Raw genomic sequence first — 20,225 nt, 5'->3', positions numbered from 1 at the left:
TCAACTAAGAAGGATGACTGAACTGATCTTTTGCTCAATTTATGTATTTATTGATTAATCTTAATGATCCCATACATATTGTTGCTGCCGGGAAGGAACCTTGTACAGTATATCTCCATATTTCAATGTATTGTTTTTGTTGTCATAGCTACTAGTCACACAAACATAGTTCACAGCTACTTAGCTAATATTTTTTAATTCAATGTATTTTAAGTGAAAGTGAAGCATAACATCTTTTAATTCAATTAATTTTCAGTGAAAGTGAAGCATAACTTTTTTTTAAAGTTAAAGTGTTTAAGTGTATATATTGAACAAATCAAAAGTATTAACAACAGCTGTGAGTGTGACTAAATAATAACAGTACATTGGATCCACCGGTTCTTTTTTTCCATTTCCTGAAAAGTAACAGTTTTGGACATACGTACAGTACAAGGTTTCCACCCGACAGTGACGACATGTTAGACAAATAGCATTGACATTTCTCTTAGAAAACAGTGAATATAAATTATCAATATGGGCAAACTGCCTAAAATCTGTACAGCGATATTTCACAGTGTTATCATAGCATTAGCATACATTTACAAGGCTGAGGAAGTTCTGATATATTCATAAACAAAATACAGAACAAATTTAACAGGGGTATTAACACATTTTCTTTTCTCCCAGAAATATGGTATAGGCTTTTGGAATGAACCCCTTTCTTCAGCTTTCAGATGGTTCACAAAACACTGTCATTACCTAGAGATGTGTCAGTGCGTGAAACACACCTCCGTGGTTATAGATGTATACAGTAGATTGTTTGCCCAACGAGACTCACTTTCAAACCAGTTCCCAAACAAAAAATTAAGAGCTTATTCAGCATTATGACCAGACATCCATTATTATATACATGTAAAATACAAACATCATAAATATAGCACATCACTGAGGATACTAAGAGATGACAGGCTAGTATGAAAATACATTCGCTTCTTAAGTCGCTCTGCAAATGGCTATATTTGCAAAATTGTACATAACACAAACGACCGCATTTTAGTGGACAAGAGTAAAAACACTGACGCCAAGGTGGCAGAGAAAGATTACGCAAGAACATCAGAGCAGCATTTCTGTGTTAAAGTGCATCATCGGGTCCTGCTTCTCTCCTGAGCCAGTGGTAAACCCTTTGCCCATCTCCCCGTCCACTGCTGTACCTCTTCATGCAAACATGGCCGTGTGTGTGCATCTCCAACAGTGCATCCGAGGTCACATCATCATGCAGGGCTCTTCAGGAAAGGGTGAAGGGGAACACGGCAGTGGTCTTTGGAGACCAGGTGTGGCAAACCCACGGAGACAAAGAGAGTTCAAGGCTTCTCTTGCTGTGGAAGGCACAGGAAGTGGTGAAATGAGAACGTCTGTAGCCCGCCTGACACTTGGATTCACTAAAGAGCTTTTCACACGGGCAGCGACACTATGCTTGCGTACCCGCTTGGATCCACACACTAGCGTACGGTGGGTTCTAACGTGGACCGGGCCAGACCCCCCCCCCCCCCCCCGGGGGGTATGGGGGGGGGGGGTCTGCGCAACGATGGCTGATAAGTGACAGTCTATTGAGAATTACCATCAGCATTAATGCAAGCGAGAGAAACGTTAATAAAACACAATATGCAAGTATATTTGGGAAGCGGCTTAGTTTGGGTTGAGTTGCTGGCTCGTCGATAGCAGAGAGGTCTGTAGGCGCAACTGCGCCGCTGGAATCCGGGGAGCAGGGGCGCACTTATGGTGCTGCTGGCCGCGGAGATGGTTGATGGTGGTGGCGGGTCTGGCGTTGTGGTGGGCGCTGCTGGTTGTGGCCCCACTGGCCCCCCACCAGCAGCCGCTCGTGCCTGGCAAGAGAACCGGTTTGACGGGGAAACCGTTTTTTAATGGCCACCCATTAACAATTCGGCCGAATGCAAATAAGCCCGATTTGAAAACAAAGGCGAATTTCTGTGGTTGGCAACAACAGAATAGGGTGAGGGGTACTAATGTTGTTATGTTGATTTTTTTGTTTTTCTTTCCCCTGGGGGAGCAGAGTTTTATAGAACGGGCCATGGCCCCGTTGGCCTCTATGACGATACGCCCTTGGATCCACATGCACTCCTCATGTGAATAGACGCATCGCGTAGACAAAAGTTCAACACAACTCAACTCGGGTGAGCGCGTGCGCGAGACAAACATGAACGCAACAATTTCAAGGGATCGGGCACTATGCCTGTCAGATTGCTTGCACCTCCCTACCTGCTCACCGCTCATTGAAAATTAATTATTAAGTGTGTCAGTCACTTCCCGTGTGAAAAACCCTTAACAGTGGATCAGTAAAAAAAGAACTTAGAAAGACTTATTTCAGGTATAGGCCTTTCATGATCAAAGTCAATACATTTCCTACCTGCATCTTGCTGTAGATCCAGGGCAACATCATCCTGACCCTGGTGTAAACTCCAGGCTGTTGTCTCTCACCACAGCTGACACCCCAGCTGGTTATTCCTGCCAGGTACCAGCGGTCCTCATGTTGACATACCAGAGGACCTCCACTGTCACCCTGGGAAAAACAGAGCAGGTTTTCGCGATTGGTCATCATGATGGGTAAAAAAACAAAAAAAAACGCGTAAATAGCAGCTCTACAAGCTCACAACGCCTTGCAATGCGCTATACTTTATCTATGGAGTCATGGGATCAACATGTATCATTCCTATTTTTCATATTTCATTTCGATTGGCTATGATAGGCTTCCAAAGATTGCGGGACTGACCTATTTTTCAAAAGATTCCCAAAATCGCAGTCATGATTTTGTCACCAAATTAGGTACAAATTATCTCGTGCAACATGTGACAATATCCATCAAACAGTGTTTTGATACTCCATTCCATTTGCCTGTAACCAGTGGCGTTCCCAGAAATTACATTTAGGGCAGGCGAGATTTTTTTCTCTACCTAAGCCCCCCCCACCCCTCCTCCTCCGAAGGGGGGGGGGGGCACTACACTGACTACACTGACTACGAAACTACACTACCAGACCCCCACACCTGGCACTCCTGGCACCCCATGAAGATAAAGGCATACATTTGCATAGGCGACGTAGCTCTGCTGAATGGATACGGTAGTGATTGGCCGCCTGCCCGCGTGAATGGACGAGGAGGTCCGACGGCCACTATTCTCTTTGGATTTTTTTCACTGCCTGTTTTTCAGTCTTTTACTTTATTTTCTAGGGGAGGCTAGATTTTAGTTGGGCAGGCGGCCGCCTGCCCTGCCTCTATGGTGGGTACGCCACTGCCTGTAACTGGTTTCAATATTGGGAGGTGCCTATTTCTTCCCAAAAAATTGCATTATGAAGGCAACATACAGTTCGATCAACTCTTAATTGGAATCGCATGTTGAGGTCTGTATAGACCGCACCTCCAAAGCACTTTCACTTCTGCTCATGTAGGGATGCCACAAATATATAAAGTTGCACGGTAAGTTGTACAGATGCTATCCCCTCAGGGTTGCGGTTATCACCCTGATGACCGCAACCCATGACTCACACAGCCCTGGTTAGGCAACCCAACCTGGCGGAGATACTGTATGTGCTGCTCAGAGAAGCACACTTTTCTAGTTGCTTGTGTGGTATGACATAAATATGTGCGGATTTGTTTAGATTATCTTGTTCAGCAAAACGTGGATATCATAAGCTTATTTAGCTTATCCATAGCTAGAAAAGTGTGCTCCTCTGAGCGCAGATCACCGCCAGACCTGATTGCCCACCTACTGATTGCCTATGGGGTGCCACCATCAGGACATGGGGAAGCTGCCGGGTTTTTTTTTTTTTAGCAAAAAAAATATTTTTTGAAAACTTTTTTTTCTGGGTAGGAAATAAAGGGATATTTACTCACGACCCATAAAAACAGGTCCATGACCCAAAATAGGTCACAACCATATGTTTTGGAAATGCTGCATTACATGCAGCAGTAAATGTGAAAGAGATGAAAAGTCACCTGACAGGAATCCCGGCCCCCATTCAGGTCTCCCGCACACAACATGTTCTTGGACACGGCACCCCCATAAATCCTGGTGTGGTTACACTTGCGTACATCGATGATATCCACGGTCACTTCCATCAGGTCCCTGGAGATGCTGGCTGTATGGGAGAAGGTTGTTTTGTTAGTGGGACTGTTGGCTACAGGTAAAAACAGGAAGTGATAGAGAGTGATTTTGAGACCGTTTTTTTACCTTGCAATGCAAGTCAATGGAGAGGCTATTTTGAATGATCCATTTCAATACAATGGAACAACTATTTATATCATAGCAAGTAACTACACAACCCAAACCTCTACTAAAGTGTCATAATATTACATTAAATGCACTGTCCTTATGATGGCTCTGTTCCATGGCTCCATTCCATGTTTTACCTGAATTTGCATCAGTGGTTCCAAAGCCAGAGATCCAACATGTGGTTCCATGAAGGAATCTTTGGTTGAAGGCAGGCAGACAGGCAGGCTGGACCACATCTGTATAACATACACACAAACCATTACATAGCTAGACATGTAGTTTAATGGATCACAGCGCACGCACACACACACACACACACACACACACACACACACACACACACACACACACACACACACACACACACACACACACACACACACACACACACACACACACACACACACACACACACACACACACACACACACACACACACACACACACACACACACACACACACACACACACACACACACACACACAAATCAGATCATTGTGTGACCGGATAGAGCACAGATAGTAGGACTCCAGCAGACACAAAACAGAGGCATAAACAATGTGATTATCGTGTCTAACCACTTAAACCCTAAACGTATATTGGCCCATGAACCCATTGGATCAATGGAACTAACATAGCATACTTTCCTACTGGTATCACAAAGAAAGAATACCATGACATTTTGACATAATGCTTTATATTAATGTTACATTATCATTAAAATATCTAAATGAGTTTTGCCAATTATTTGGGGCCAACTTGCAATAGCCTCGCAGCCCACCAATGGTCCCACAGGTTGAGAATCACTGCTCTACCAATACCATACATATTGTTCAAGAATGAGGTTTTATTCACAAAAAAAAAAGTTATGTATTGCATTGCTTCTTTTTATTTTTTTGCATGAACATCACCGTTCCAACTGGAGGTATAAAAATAGGACAGACAGAGCATCCCAGGTGAGGACATATAGCCGTCAACAATAACACAGCTGCCCTGATTGTTCCAACCTTTGTGAGCATCTGGTTTGCAACCGTTGCCCTGGGATACAACATGAATTATCATAGAAACAGCTGTTAGTTAGCTGGCTAGGCTACCAATTCACATCCACAAGATGTTCTATCCGTTAATGCCAGCACTGGTTTGGGCCCACAGTACACAGTAAAATCCTCAGTAAATTTAAATTCCAGAGCGACTCAAAGGAGTTGAATTAACATAGCATTTGTCAGTGTACCCGGATGTGAGTGATTGGATGTTGACACGGACGTTTTTACATGTCTCGTAGCAACATTTAACCACTGAAACCAGGCTATTGCAAGCAATGGTGGATTGGACTGCAACTAGTTATTGCAACTAGTTATTTTCATCATAGATTAATCTGCCGAATGTTTTTTCAATCATTCGGTTTATCTACATTACGTGATTATCTTAACCATAAAATTATGGTAAAAAAATGATTAAGTTAAAGTAAAACAAATCATGGGAAATGCTTATCACAATGTACCTGAACTCACAGATATAAGTTATATATTTATACAGGATGATAATATTTACCTAACAGACAAAAACACCTTTTATAAGAAGGAACAAAGACAACTTTACATTTTGGATAGGTTCTAAATTTACACATTAAACCAATTCCATTCGATTCAAATAGATTTGATTAAAAAAATATTTTTTTACCTCTATTTTCGATCAACTATTCAATCAATTCTGGTCATTTATTCAATCATGGTTTGATCCCTACCGTTGAAGTCAACAGGCGCAGATAATTTGATCAGGGCGATGTCCTGGTCATTGGTCTTGTTGTTGTAGTTCTCATTGACGATGATCTTCCACACCCGGTAAGGCCTAGTTAGTCTGGTCTGAGACACCACTCCTCCATAGACACGCCAGTTCCTGGCGTCCCGTGTTGAAGGGTTTGACCTGGGGGTGGGAGCGCAGAGCTTCTGTCAGTGGTGGATGGTAAACTAAGTACATTTACTCAAGTACTGTAAGTAGGTCGAAGAGGCTTATTGTCAGTATCAGCCAGAGCGCTGGAGTCTACAATGCACTAGACCTCCGGAAGATGGTTTTACTTTTTACTCAACCTCAATTATTTGAAAACTTTAGTTACTAGTTACTTTGTAGATTTTGATTATTACAAAACATACATTAACCACTTTCAGCACTATAAGCCATTTAAATTTTCAAGCTCACAAGCGACGTGTTGTGAACTTGTAGATCTGCCATTTTCAAAAGATTTTCATTCATTTTGATTAGATATTTTGCATAATGAGTACTTTTACTTTCAGTACTTTTGGTACGTATATTTTGATGCCAATACTTTTGTACTTTTACTCAAGTAAATTTAGAATTTCAGACTTTTACTTGTATAGTTAATTTCTATAGAATCAATCTTCTCTAGGCTACCAACACATCCAATCTTCATCTTCACATCACATTACAAGTAACATGAAATTCTTAATTGTGCAGACCCATCATTGCAGTTAAACTATCACTTAAAAGTTTAATTTCTGACCCCAACCACTTGCCCTTTTCATACATAGACCGCTAACAGAACAATTTTGCAAAAAATGTAACACTACACAAGGTGTGCAGACTACTAGGGTACCACTTCAGTGCTTTAGTGACTGCACTGTGTAATTATCAAATACAGGACGATAATTTTATTCAAATAAATAAATAAATAGGGAGTGCCGATAGCCGAGTGGTGAAGACGCATACCAGGCTCTGATGCCTGACAGCGACTCCATGGGTTTGATTCCCCGGCCCAGTGGACCTTTTCCGCATGTCACTCCCCGACTCTCTCTCTCGCTGTTTCCTGTCTCTCTACGCTGAAAACATTCGACAAACCAGGATTCCAATTTCAAATTACTCACGCTGGGAAGCAGTGTGCAGCGGTCGCCACAAAATCAGGGGAGATTAGTACCCCTCCACAGGTGTGTGAGCCCATGAAATGCAGAGACAGCTGCCAGGGCCACTGACCCTGCTTGGCCACGCTGCCCCCAATGATCCGTGAGGTAGACTTCTGTCGACCACAGTCTGGTTGAGAGGACAGAGGTGTGCCGTGAGACAGAAATTATGCAACAATGCAGTCAACAGCACAAAACATCACAACTCATAAAATACAATAAACAAATATAGTTTGGCAACAAAGATCCAAATCTGCTGATGGTGTCAAGAGGAGATAGAAAATAAGACTATTGGGATGCTATGCAGAAATCTTATCTTTTGGCTGTTATTGCAAATACAGTAATACTGTGTGCAGTAATTGCACACAGTATTACTGTGTACAATAGTCACACAGTAGAAGAAATGTCACAATGACATTGTGTCCATGTCATTGTGAAAGAGAGAGAGAGAGAGAGAGAGAGTGCACGCTACAGGAAAAGCAGATGGAGGCTCCTTACCCACACACTGCAGGGAAACAGTCTTCAGTTTTGGACAGGAAGAGCTACACCGTGAGAGAGAGACATGGATGTCAACATGAGTGCATACATCAGTGTGCACTTCATCACCTCATCAACCACATTCATAATTCTGGCAAGTCAGGCAGTATTTTGCAGCAATTAGAAGGCACATTATAATGAAGAAATATAGGCTATATTTAGATTTGTTTTTTCAAAATAAAAAATGTGCCACGGACATTGACGTCTGTCCGTGGGTTTTGTAAATATTTAACAAATGAAGTGTTGACAATAGCTTGTAAATACCTGTCCAACAGCAACTCGTGTTCTATTTTTTTCCATAAATCAGTGCTATTGAACACCCTTTACGTCTGTGTGTTGATTAAAAAAATATTGAACCAATGAAAAGTATTAAAAAGCGCTTCTGACAAAACCAGCTAACTACATTGGATCCTCAAACTTTCTGCTGTTAGCTGGTTTTGCTGACTGCTAAAGGAAAAGTTAAATGGATGGTGCATTGAAGTTTACCTTATATTGACAAGACCCTGTAAGTAAGGCGTACCCAAGGATGCCTTACTGTTCACTGTTAGACCAATGGACTGCTGAGAATCCACCGCCTTGGTCCCATAGCACCTACAAAATCGTTAAAAAAAAATGTAAGTGATAAAGATGTCCATTTATTGACACACACACACACGCGAGAGGTTGGTGGTTGTAAAGGTCAACAAAAACTAAATAAAGGAACATAGATGAGATAGTGTTGGTGCTCGTGAGTACATTTTGCAGAGTAGTTTTGTTTTTCTAACTACACCTTTTTTGTGCAAAACCCAGTTTTTTCCATTACTCCTACAGCTTTCATCCAAACGTCATACAAATCGGTACACAGTATCTCTATAGTCATGTGATCAACCTGGATCTGTCCCATTTTTCATATTCCATCCTCATTGGCTAAGGTTGGCTTCCAAAGTTTGCAGGATTGGTCCGTTTTGAATAAACTGCCTCAAATCATGAACGCAGCTTGCCATTGCCATAAAATTGCACACGCACATTCCCACTAGACCAAGGAAGAAATGCCACTTGAACATTTTCAAATCAGCCTCATGGTGGCGCCATAACAGGCCAATTTGCATTTTTAACTATAACTGCACCGATCTGAGTGAAACTTTGCACGCACACTCCCTAGAGACCAAGGAAAAACATCTGCCCTTGATTTTTCACATCTGCTTTTTACAGCGCCACCAGGAGGCCGACTTATGTAAAATATTTTTTTGGAGATTATTCCTTCAGATTCTGTCCAAAAAACACGCAAATTGGTACACAGTATCTCCATAGACATGTGATTCTGTGGATCTGTCCGATATTTCATATTACAGTGGCTTCCAAAGTTTGCAGGATTCGTCAGTTTTGAACAAAATGCCTCAAAACATGAACGCAGTGTGCGATTTCCGTGAAATTTTGCATGCAGATCCCGACTAGGCCGAGGAAGAAATGCCACCCTTTTCACATTGGCCTATTATAGCGCCACCAGGAGGCCACAATAACCTGCCTGACCTGGCGGAGACTTGTGCTCCGAGGAGCACTTTTTCTAGTTTTCCATTGATTTCGAATCTAGGCTCAGTATTTATGTAATACCAATGACGCCCAGCCAGGGGCAACAGATGTAAATTACCTCTTAGCCATCTCTGGCGCAATATATGTATTGTGCATTGTCCCTTTTAAATAAAACAAATGCACAAATAAAACCAGAGACAGAGGTAATTCTGTCTGAGACCAAATGCATTCTGGTTCTGTCACGCTAATGCAACCCAGGAAGACCTGTGAAGAATCAATCAGACTCTAAACACACACACGATAGCAGCAGGGGTGGAGAAATGTGACGGATCTCATTGGCTAGATTATAGATGGGGTGCTGGAGACTTGTAGACCTGGCTAAATTGCTTCATAAATGACTCCTTCAAGAAGCCTGAAGTAGTTCTCTGAATGATGGAGATCGGTGAAGCCCACTGAGATCGATGTGCTTGTCAGTGGAAAATGTGCTAATCTGGGATGGGTTTTGCAGTCAAACTAAAGAGCACAAAGCATTTGAACCAGCAATCAATCAGTGTTACTGCCCTCTGAGAGATTGCGTGAGCAGATTTCCACCCTATATGAACTGTTTATGTACCTTAGGCAAGACTTAAAGGGGACAGGCTGGCCTAAAAGAACTGATCTTCAAGCTAACAACGCGTTGTGATGCGACAGGACGTTCCGCTTTAAGATCAGTTAATTGAAGCAAGTGACAATGCTATTGTACATCGGTATAAATTAGGCTCAACCATGATGACTAATGTGGTATGATGGGTTGATTTACTTTCTGAAGCCCATCTGAGCGCAGGTGTGGTCAGCATAGCTCTTGTCCCAGCCTTGGTAACACACCGGAAGATAGCGACCGTCCTCATTGGTCCGGACCTGCAGACCACCGCCGATAGCGAATCTCACTGAGGTAAACACACAGAGAGAGAGAGAGAGAGAGAGAGAGTAAAGACATTATGTGCCATATTTTCAATATGGTCGCTGTCGGGCAGAAACCTTGTATGTCCAAAACAATGTCCAAAACTTTTCAGGATATGGAAAAAATAACTTGTGTTCCTATAGAACACGGGTTGCTGTTTGACAGGTATTTACAACCTATTGTCAACACTTTTCATTTGTTAAATATTTACAAAACCCACGGACAGACTTAACCACTTTCACCTTTTTCAAAAGTAGTGCAAATAACAGATCTACAAGCTCACAAGCTTATAGATTGGCTATATTTGCTATTTTTGTGTGACACTGTTGTACAACGAAGTAGGTCATTCATTTATTGTCTCCGCCAGGCCGACACTATGTTTTGCACTCTGTCTGTCTGTCCGTCCGTCCGTCCGTGTGTCCGTCTCAGAGGTCATCAACATGTCTGTACATGGACAAACGTGTCCGTGGCAAGACATGTCAATGTCCGTGGCACATTTTTTATTTTGAAAAGAAAAATCTAAATATAGCCTATATTTCTTCACTATAATGTAAAAGCATATTAATAATGTGTTTTAATAACTTTGGTGACTCGTAAAGTAACATGCTCATTAATATGTGCAGGACATTTGTGGTATTGCACATGGTACCTGTACACAATTGCATCAGGTGAAGACAACAAGACAGCTAAAGAAATGATTGCTAATAGCTGCCTCGATTCTGTGAAAATAGCTAAATGTGCTATTTGTTGGAGAGAAAAAAAAACGTTTTTCTTTCTTTTTTTAAAGACAACAGAGTGTATGTGGTGTGGTCAGACAATTAAATAATTAAAGTCAACCACGAGGGACCCACGAGGGACCAGAAGGAGCTATTTGCTACCAAGGCAAAGGAGGGCAGAACTGGATAAGTAAATCATGGTTGTCGTTATGGAAACCCTCCATCCACAGCCTAGGACCTCCTCCAACCTAAAAGTTAGCTCACCTCTGATCAAAGTTAGGTGCCTTCACATTAAACTATTGTGACACTGCATTCAATAAAAATCCTGGCATGCCCTTCATTAATCACTCATCATGTAGGCCTACATATCTTTTCTGTCTCTCACGTTTCCTTGTTCCAGTGGCATTTTATCCTTGACGTTTCCGTGAGAAGCATTTAACATGAAATGATTACGTCTAATGAATCAAATCAAGTGTAGCTTGTTGGGTGAGTCTTGTTTCCATAGTTACATGCATGCCTTGGACTTTGTCATCAACAGAGAATACCTGATCACCTTAATGGAATCCACAACCGTACCTTGCCAAACCAAACCAACGGTTTAGCTGGTAGAACTTGATTTGATCTCCTTCTGTCCTAAAGTAACACTGTCCTTTGAAAAGCCTGCAATCTCTATAAAAGCCTTATGATGTGTAATACGCAACCACTCACCTTTGCAGTTAAATGGCTCTTTTGCGATGGAAGCACTGTCTGCACTGATTAGACTCAATTATTATTATCCAAAATAATTAAGATAGGTTTTGGTGGTTAAGTGGCTTAGTAGTTATTGCAGACATACTATTGTTTTAAAATGTGTAGCAAATTGGAATAGACCCTATGACACATTAGGAGTCCATTAGTATACATTTAGGGCTAGGCCAATGTGTTTTTGGTCAAATTATTATTTGGCATGTCCGTGGCAAAACATTAAATATTAATGAAAATGTCCATCACAAGCTGCCATGGTGACGACCCCTCCGTCTGTGAACGGCTCTTTTTTTTTTGACAGTACTACAATACAGATTTTGTCCAAATAAATTATCGTTACACAGCATCATTATCTCTATAGTCATTAAACAAAACGTCTTTCAGATTTTTCATATTCCATCCTGATTGAATAGTGCTCTGTTTTTTACAAAAAGCCTCAAATCATGAACGCAGCGTCCGATTGCGATGAAACTTTGCACGCATATTCGCACTACGTTGAGGAACAAATGCCACCCTTTTAACATTTCCATATTATAGGAACAAATGCCACCCTTTTAACATTTCCATATTCGCACTACGTTGAGGAACAAATGCCACCCTTTTAACATTTCCATGTTATAGCGCCACCAAGAGGCCGAATTTTGCACACATTTGTTTTTATATTACTCCTACAAAATGTGTCCAAACATCACGCAAATCGGTACACATTATCGCTATAGTCAAGTGATCAAGGCAGATCCATACAATTTTTCACATTCCATCCTGATTGGCGAATTCCGAACATTGCCCACAATAACCTACCTGACCTGCCGGAGACCTGTGCTCCGAAGAGCACTTTTTCTAGTTAATATTGTTTTTACCTAAAAAGTTGAAATACAGAGATACAAAGTATCTGCTCAAGAGCAACGATATATAGGCCTACAGTATGTGGCAGCGATATAGACTAGTGTCATGTGTGACCGAGCGCCCCGCGAGCCACTGCTGGTCATCAGCTTAACACATGATAACTTAAAACAAATTGAAAAAAGAAAGGTGAACAAAGTGAAAACTCTATAGGCTATCCTGTCTTATCTAGCACAAGATAAGTAAAATTCCATGATCTAAATGTTGGCAGATATTATTGCTTAAATAAAAGGCCAGTAAACTATTGTCCTCCAGTCTGTACTATCCTATTTCCGTCAAGCCCATGTGTGAGAGAACTAAAAACCTGACCTACAGTTTCTCATGTGAAGATCGTTTGTCATGCTGCCTGTTTTTCTTTGTAATGATTTGGCTGTGCTTTTTTTTTTTGCTGTATACCTATCCTTTTTTAACATGTCTTTTTATGTTCGTCTGGTGTGTGTGTGTGTGTGTGTGTGTGTGTGTGTGTGTGTGTGTGTGTGTGTGTGTGTGTGTGTGTGTGTGTGTGTGTGTGTGTGTGTGTGTGTGTGTGTGCGCTCACCACAGTTGGATTCATCAGAGCCCAGCTTGCAGTCTCGCCTTGCGTCACATTCAATGGTAGTGTTGGGGCAGGTGTCATGGCTCGGCACGCTCGACTGATTTTCTTCCCAATCCAAGCTGTCACTCTCACTGGTATTGTAGAGGATAGCTGTTGTAGCCAGCCTGGTTCCATATCGTACTGCCATGAGTTAGTAGAATGTAAACCACAAGGTTATTATCTAGATAATTGATAAATCAACCAAGAAGACTCGTGAAGCCAAAATGTATATAAAAAATGTATTTGAATACACCTACTCCTGATATACTGACTACTCCTGATATACTGATACTGTAAACATCCAGGTAGCTATACCAATTGTTTAAGACAGACACATAGACACATTCTACTCAGCCATGGTCATTCAATTACTATAAAATGGATTTGCACATTGCTAGAGCTCAATAAATAAATACCTCTAGAAATAATGATCATTACAAAAAAAACACTCCAACATCCACCCAAGGGAAAAAGTGTGAATTATAGAGGTGAGAAGAGAGATAGAGGACAGCCACGCAGCAGAGACGACAGTGAATCCAGATGATAAACTATAGGTAAAGATGATAAAGTAGCTATGAATAAACCAGCGCTGAAACAAAACTTGACTGGGTCATAGCAGTAGACGACCCCAAGCCAGAGAGCACACACACACACAAGAGCACACACACACACGCCATACTTCCAAGCCAGATGGCCAGTGCCAGCATGATGAGGACCAGAACAGTGCCCCCCGATCCTCCACAGCACCTGGCATCAGTCCTGCAGCAACTCTTCTGCTTTCTACTGGGTGCTGGAGAGACAAAACACACACACAAAAAATCAGTGCCAGTCTGACACAGATTCTACTGACACAGATTCTACAAATGCCTTCTAAATCAGCGGTTCTCAAACGTTTTCATGCCAAGGACCCCCCAAAATGATATGTATTTGGCCACGGACCCCCCCCCCCCCCATCTGAAATTGTTTTGTGCCAGGGACCTCCAGAAGAGAAGATTTGTGTTTTAAAAAAATAGCAGATGTACAAGCTCGCAGCGCGGCATAAAGTGACGGGCTTTACCGAGTGTAAATATGGACACTCCTGTATGCTCAGATGACCTACTACTGTACCTGGTTGTGTGACGCGGGGGGCTGCCACTGATGGGTGCAACTGGGGGACGTAGTGGAGCTGGTTGGGACGGGTCACAATTGGACCAGTCCCATACACCACCTCCTCATAGGACTTCAGAGGAGGCTGAGTGTGCACCGCAACACTGTAGTATGGAGGAGGAGGGTCTTTCTAAGCAGGTGGGGAGAGAGAGAGAGAGAGCATTAGATCGACTGAAACACCATCATTCACATTGCTGTGGTAGTGACGTTTAGTTTTATGTCATCTCCAAAAGCATGCTCCTTTGATTTTCGAGTCATTGGATTCAGTTAATTTCTGGTAAGATTGGTAATGTTTCAATAACTTTGGACAACATTTAAAAACATGGGCCAAGTCTACAAATAATGCTATTATTTGAATAGACAATGGCAAGGCTAAATAGACAATGGCACTGTATTAGACCTTTAACACTTGACAAGAAACCCATTGTATTACATAGGACCCTATAGTGTCAACCTGATAAAGCATATCCTATCTGACAAACCCAACACCTGACTAACAACCTCACAGACAAAGACTTATCTCCTGGCAACAATCCCTGTAAGATCACAGGGTACCATCAACCTTTTTCTCAGCTTGCAGTAAGTAGCCACATAAACCATTTCAGACAAAAGGAGTCATTTGCCATCCAGGGATTGGCAAGAATCGCATGATTTACAGTATAAGGTTTATCTTAACTAATCTTATCTGAGGGGTCAATCATGAGGAGTGTACAGTAGCTTCCACAGAGACAATCAAGCTACAGCATTGAAAAACAGGACGACAGGTGCAGGTTAATAGGCTCTATGCACAGCAGCCATATTGGAAATAAATTGGGCCTCTTCTTACTTCCTTCACACGTGTTACCAATGATACTAATGAAGGCTCTGTTCCATTCTGGTCAGGGTGCTGATATTGTGCATGTTGGCTCACTAGAAACACTCCATTTTGGTTCCCAAATGGCCCCTTATGGTGGGTGTGTACAAATGGAACCAAATGGACCCTTACGGGTCCATTTGGTTCCATTTGTCCACTATCAGAGTTATGGGGGTCCTTGAAAATAAGACAACCACTATGCCAGACTAAATGGAACAGAGCCTTAATTAGTATTATTGGTAACACCTGTGAAGGAAGTAAGGAAGGGCCCCAATTCATTCCCAATATGGCCGCTGTGCATAGAACCTATTGCTACAGTCTATCCTGGACACTAGTATGCTGCCTCATGGCTAGTTCTGTTAGCAATTCAGGTCAGTGGTGACACACTAGTTGAGACAGTCAGACTGAGTAAAGGCAGACCAGCCCAAGGTGAGAGAGAGTGGCCCCTCTCCCCCTCTCTCTTATTCTAAGTTCTAAGTTGTCTTAGAAAGTGTACATAAAGAATAAGTATTGGGCGAACTGCCTAAAATCTGTACAACTTAAAGATTCCTTATCTGGTTCATTAGGTGTGGATCCTATAGCTGCAGTTCAGCTAACTGAGATCTAGTCGACATCACATTATTTGGTATTGAAAACCAAGTCAATGATCTTGTCAAGCAATCATCCACTTCTGTTACCTGTAATCAAATTCTATCTGTTCTAGCAATTCTGAACAGGATTAAACAATTAACAAAAAAGCTGGTAAACGAGGCTTCTGTCACACTGTCACAAGACACATCACATTCTAATCCAACAAAACGTTTACATTTGGAAAAATATAGGATCAATTCTATGACAACCTTTCATGAAAGCAGAACATTTCCTCAACTTACATTATTCTCCATTGTTTCACCTTTCTCCATTTGATATCCAAGTCAGAGGAGTGTTACTGTAAATGCTGAGACGATGAGGTTCACAATGTTACAGTATGTGCCTGAAGTGAATGTTCTGTGACTGTGATCAAACTCGTTTGGTAGAATTCCTGTCTTCCTTGATTGTATGTGCAATGCTGTTACCCCACTTCATCCCACACTAGAACAGGTGAAGTATCTATGCTTCAGGCTACAAGAGCCTGCTGGGCTCCATTCCAAACAATGAGCCTTTCAAGATCATTGGTCACCATAACCTCTCCTGATACTGACTTGCTCTTTCCACAAAGAGGGAATTATGGAGTGACCAAATTGCTAAATAAAACATTTTATTGAGTGACCAAATTGTTAAATAAACCAATAATAATAAACAAATTTGACTTTTTTTTAAAAGTGGCAAATTGTGCTTGATTTCATACAGTTGATTAGTAATATTGACAAATACTGCCAGCTAAGGCTTTGTTAAGGCTGTTCTTGGCCATGACCATTACTTGGCCCACATTCTGTGACCCTTTTTCATTCACCAGTTTGGTAACACCCACAGAGAAAAGGGGGGGGGGGGGGTGTCTCAATAACAACGATATTTCATAAGACCATTGTCTATGGTCCAGTGATCAGGTTTCAGAATATGTCTATAGGCAGCAAATACCCTACTCAGATGAACTACAATGGCTGTGCTGAAGTAGGTGGAGAGATGGTTCATCTTTCAACACAGCCAACTTGGCACTATTGTTTCCCAAATGCCGTTTGCACAGAATATTACTATAACATCAAAATATTACTGGTTCATGACAATAGACAGGTCATTATAGCTGGAATTACTAAAGCATACAGTTCTAGAGCTAACATGAAAGTTGAGGCATAGCTTCCCTTAAATTTTAAATTTTGCTCTTGAAATTGCTCAGTGTGCCCCCCTGAAAATGATTTTCTGGTTTTAATCATCCAACCTTGGCAGGTAACTTCAAATCTGCAGTACTAAATCTGTCTGTGGTACGTACTGGTTCCCATTAGTATCATTGCAACCCAACCCCTCTATTCAATCTTTCCTTCGTATATAGGTCAAACAGATTGCAATATAGAATCACATCTAAGACAATCAGTAGATACACAGAATAACCAAACATTCTAACTTAAATGAGCAATGTAAGGCAATTATTTATCACAGGTTCTTAATATAACATGCAATTATGCAAGAGCATTATCTCTAAAAGCAGACACTACTGCCCAAATGGTCATTGCATTGGGGGAGCATAGCCCTGAATATAATTAGCAATTCATCCAGGAAGAACCATCCTGAAACCATTCTGAAACTGAAACTAATCACTTTACTCACTTAACAGGTTAAGTAAGGCCACAGAACCTAAACTGAACAACATTCAGGACAAGGGGTTCTGGAAGACTGACGCTGAAAACAAACAAACAAACAAACAAACAGATGGAGAGAAGATCTAGCCAGAACAGTAAAGAACTAGACGCGTCGCAATTCTGGGAAATTGCAGACTTAAGGACTTATTGAAGCCTTACAGATGAAAAACTAAGAGAAGGAGAATTACAAATGGAGAACCTACCGGGTCATGCTTTGCCATTGGACTATGGGGAACATAGTTAGGAGAGAGCAGGTGAGAGCAGGTGTGGGGAGGAGCTAGGTTTATGCAGCCATTCACTCAGTCACAGACCACTGGTTTGAGCATGGTGACGTTGCATTCAACACCTACTGTTCTCTCTTTTCTGTATTTCTCCACTGACCTTCATCCGACGCAAGCTCACTCTCCTCTTCTCATCATCCCCCACCTACATTCATTGTCTCATTCTTTTTCTTATAGACTTGGGCGTGCCCAGGTGTGATACTTTTCCACCCGGTAGACCGGTTTTCATCCAGCTACTGTAAAAGATTTAGTATGAAGCACAGTTATGGTTCAGATTACACCAGCTGAGGCAGTCAGAACCAAAGTGGCCTTATCTTCTTCACAGGAAATCACAGATAATTGGTCTGGCAAACAAAGACATTCTTCATTTGAATCAATAGACCCTTTTCATGGCAGCCATGCATGACATAAGTAGTAATGTTCACTTCCTTACGTGTTACCAAAAATAATAATTAAGGCTGTGTTCCATGTAGTGTAGCAGAGTCTTCCAGTAAGCCAACATGCACAATAGCAGCACCCTGACCTACTGAATAGAACACAACCTTAATGAGTATAATTGGTAACACCTGTGAAGGAAGTAACATTACACAACTATTTGTTAATATGGCTGCAAGTGCAAATTGGCTGACAGAAATTGGCAACTGAATTTTGCCAATTCTAAACTATAAATGAGACAAAATCTACTGAATTAGACATTGTAAACTCCAAGTGTTAGAAACCAATAAGTGTTAAAAAAGAAGGAAACAAACTTTCAATGCCCATTTCATATTACTTGTTGTGTATGATATACAAACAACACTGTAAATTATAATATTGTAGTGTAGCAACAACGCTCATATGTTCGAATGTGTCAGTGGATATAAGTGCGGTACAATGGGACAAAAGCAAGAAATTAAAGTCAAATGTCCCAGATTCCCCTGGAAACTGGTATCATCATTTACCTCTTCCGGATTGTTAACCTCTGCCAGGATATTCCTGCATATTCCTGCAACTTTATTGGCACACATCACACAATTACAGGTGTAAAAGAGAAATATTTTTTGTGTGTAAACTATGAACATTTGCAGTTACAAGGAAGAGTTAAGAGAACATGTGAAGGTTTTTCCTCGGCCTGTGTGCGTGCAAAGTTTCATGCCGATCAGTCCAGTTAGGTAAAAACGTGAATCAGTCTGTTATAGCGCCACTATGAGGCTGATTTGAAAAATGTAGGATGTAATTTCTTCCTTGGCCTAGTGGGAATATGCTTGCAAAGTTGTACGGCAATTGAACGCTGCGTTCATGATTTGAGGCATTTTGTTCAAAACGGGCCACTCCAATAAACTCCAGAAGCCAATCTTAGCCAGATCTGATCCGTCTTGAACACATGACTATAAAGATAATGTATAATGATTTGGGTGATGTTTGGAAAAAATCTGTAGGAGTATTTTAAAAAATTGTGTTTAGCAAAAATGGGCCTCCTGATGGTACTATAACAGGCTGCTGTGCTCTGGCCTCCAGGGAGTGTGTGTGCACAGTTTCATGCCGATTGGTCCAACGGTGCTGGCGATTAGCTGCTCACAGACAGACAAGCTGTGAGACCTGCACCAAGAATATGGACCAAAACTAGCCAATCAGGTGCCTGTTAATACAGCTTATGGGATCTACACTATTAGTCATTACATTACATTACATTACATTACATTACAGTCATTTATCAGACACCTTTATCCAAAGCGACTTACAATAAGTGCATTCAACATACGTAGGCAAGAAAACTACTAATCACCAGAAGTCTTGAGTGCATTCTCTTCTATCCAAGCAACTAAGAGCATACCTAGCACTAAGGTAAAAGTGCAATATATCAGCTACCTACTTTCTTAAACAGATGAGACAAATAGGAAAATCAAATGAGCAAGAGCTAAAACAAATAAGTGTATCAAATAAACAAGATCCAATAAAACAAGAGCTCATACAAATAATTGACAACAAGTAGGCAAGGCCAAGAGGAAGGGTGAGGGTAGTGTTTCCTGAAGAGGTGGGTTTTCAGCCTGTGGCGAAAGATGGGCAGTGACTCTGCTGTCCTGACATCAGTGGGGAGTTCATTCCACCACTGTGGGGCCATAACAGAGAAAAGCTGTGACCGTGTAGATCGGCCAGGAGGACCTCTGAGTGTAGTCAGTCAGTAGTGTAGTCAATTCCAAGAGGGAAATAGCAAGAGTCACGATCTCTGGTTTACTTCCCGTATCTGGGTAGACGTAGGTGGACGCCTTTTTAGGAGACAGGAAGCAGGTTTGAGTCTATTGATTCCAATGGAAGAGTGAACGTGAACACAGCTTCTGAACCATTCTTTAGCTCCATGGTCATTGAACTAAATATTGGACCCGATCGTCACAAGACACACAATATGTACAAGATTTTCATATTAAAATTGCTTTTTTTAGAGACACAAATGAGGAGAAAATCGACTTTGTTATCGACTTTTCTCTATCCCAGCAACACACTCTCGCGAGATTTGAGAAGATATCTGAAGAGTCCATCTGCAGTCTGACGGACGAGCCATAGAGGGCTCTGTCCCTTATATTATATTTGTAT

General features: G+C 41.5%; 1 protein-coding gene across 3 annotated transcripts; it reads right to left on the bottom strand.

The window, feature by feature from the left end:
* Positions 1–260: 260 nt before the first annotated feature.
* On the bottom strand, positions 261–17,603 carry tmprss13a (transmembrane serine protease 13a). 3 transcript variants are annotated; one of them, XM_084064483.1, is made up of 14 exons: positions 17,577–17,592; positions 15,973–16,037; positions 14,209–14,377; positions 13,781–13,891; positions 13,066–13,242; positions 10,024–10,150; positions 8,202–8,306; positions 7,677–7,720; positions 7,146–7,308; positions 6,011–6,189; positions 4,403–4,501; positions 3,989–4,131; positions 2,405–2,557; positions 261–1,355 (listed from the first exon to the last, which is right to left on the bottom strand). In XM_084064483.1, exons 2-14 carry the CDS (start codon positions 16,000–16,002, stop codon positions 1,341–1,343), a joined length of 1,515 nt encoding a protein of 504 aa, XP_083920609.1. In that variant the 5' UTR covers positions 16,003–16,037; positions 17,577–17,592; the 3' UTR covers positions 261–1,340. The 3 variants fall into 3 exon arrangements, with proteins under 3 accessions (XP_083920609.1, XP_083920610.1, XP_083920608.1); XM_084064484.1 differs by lacking the exon at positions 15,973–16,037 and having other exon boundaries at positions 17,577–17,603; XM_084064482.1 differs by lacking the exon at positions 17,577–17,592 and having other exon boundaries at positions 15,973–16,115.
* Positions 17,604–20,225: the final 2,622 nt, after the last annotated feature.

This window comes from Gymnoscopelus microlampas (genome assembly GCF_963454915.1).
Source record: "Gymnoscopelus microlampas genome assembly, chromosome: 8".
NCBI lineage: Eukaryota > Metazoa > Chordata > Actinopteri > Myctophiformes > Myctophidae > Gymnoscopelus > Gymnoscopelus microlampas.
This window is presented reverse-complemented; position numbering and strand designations above follow the sequence as displayed.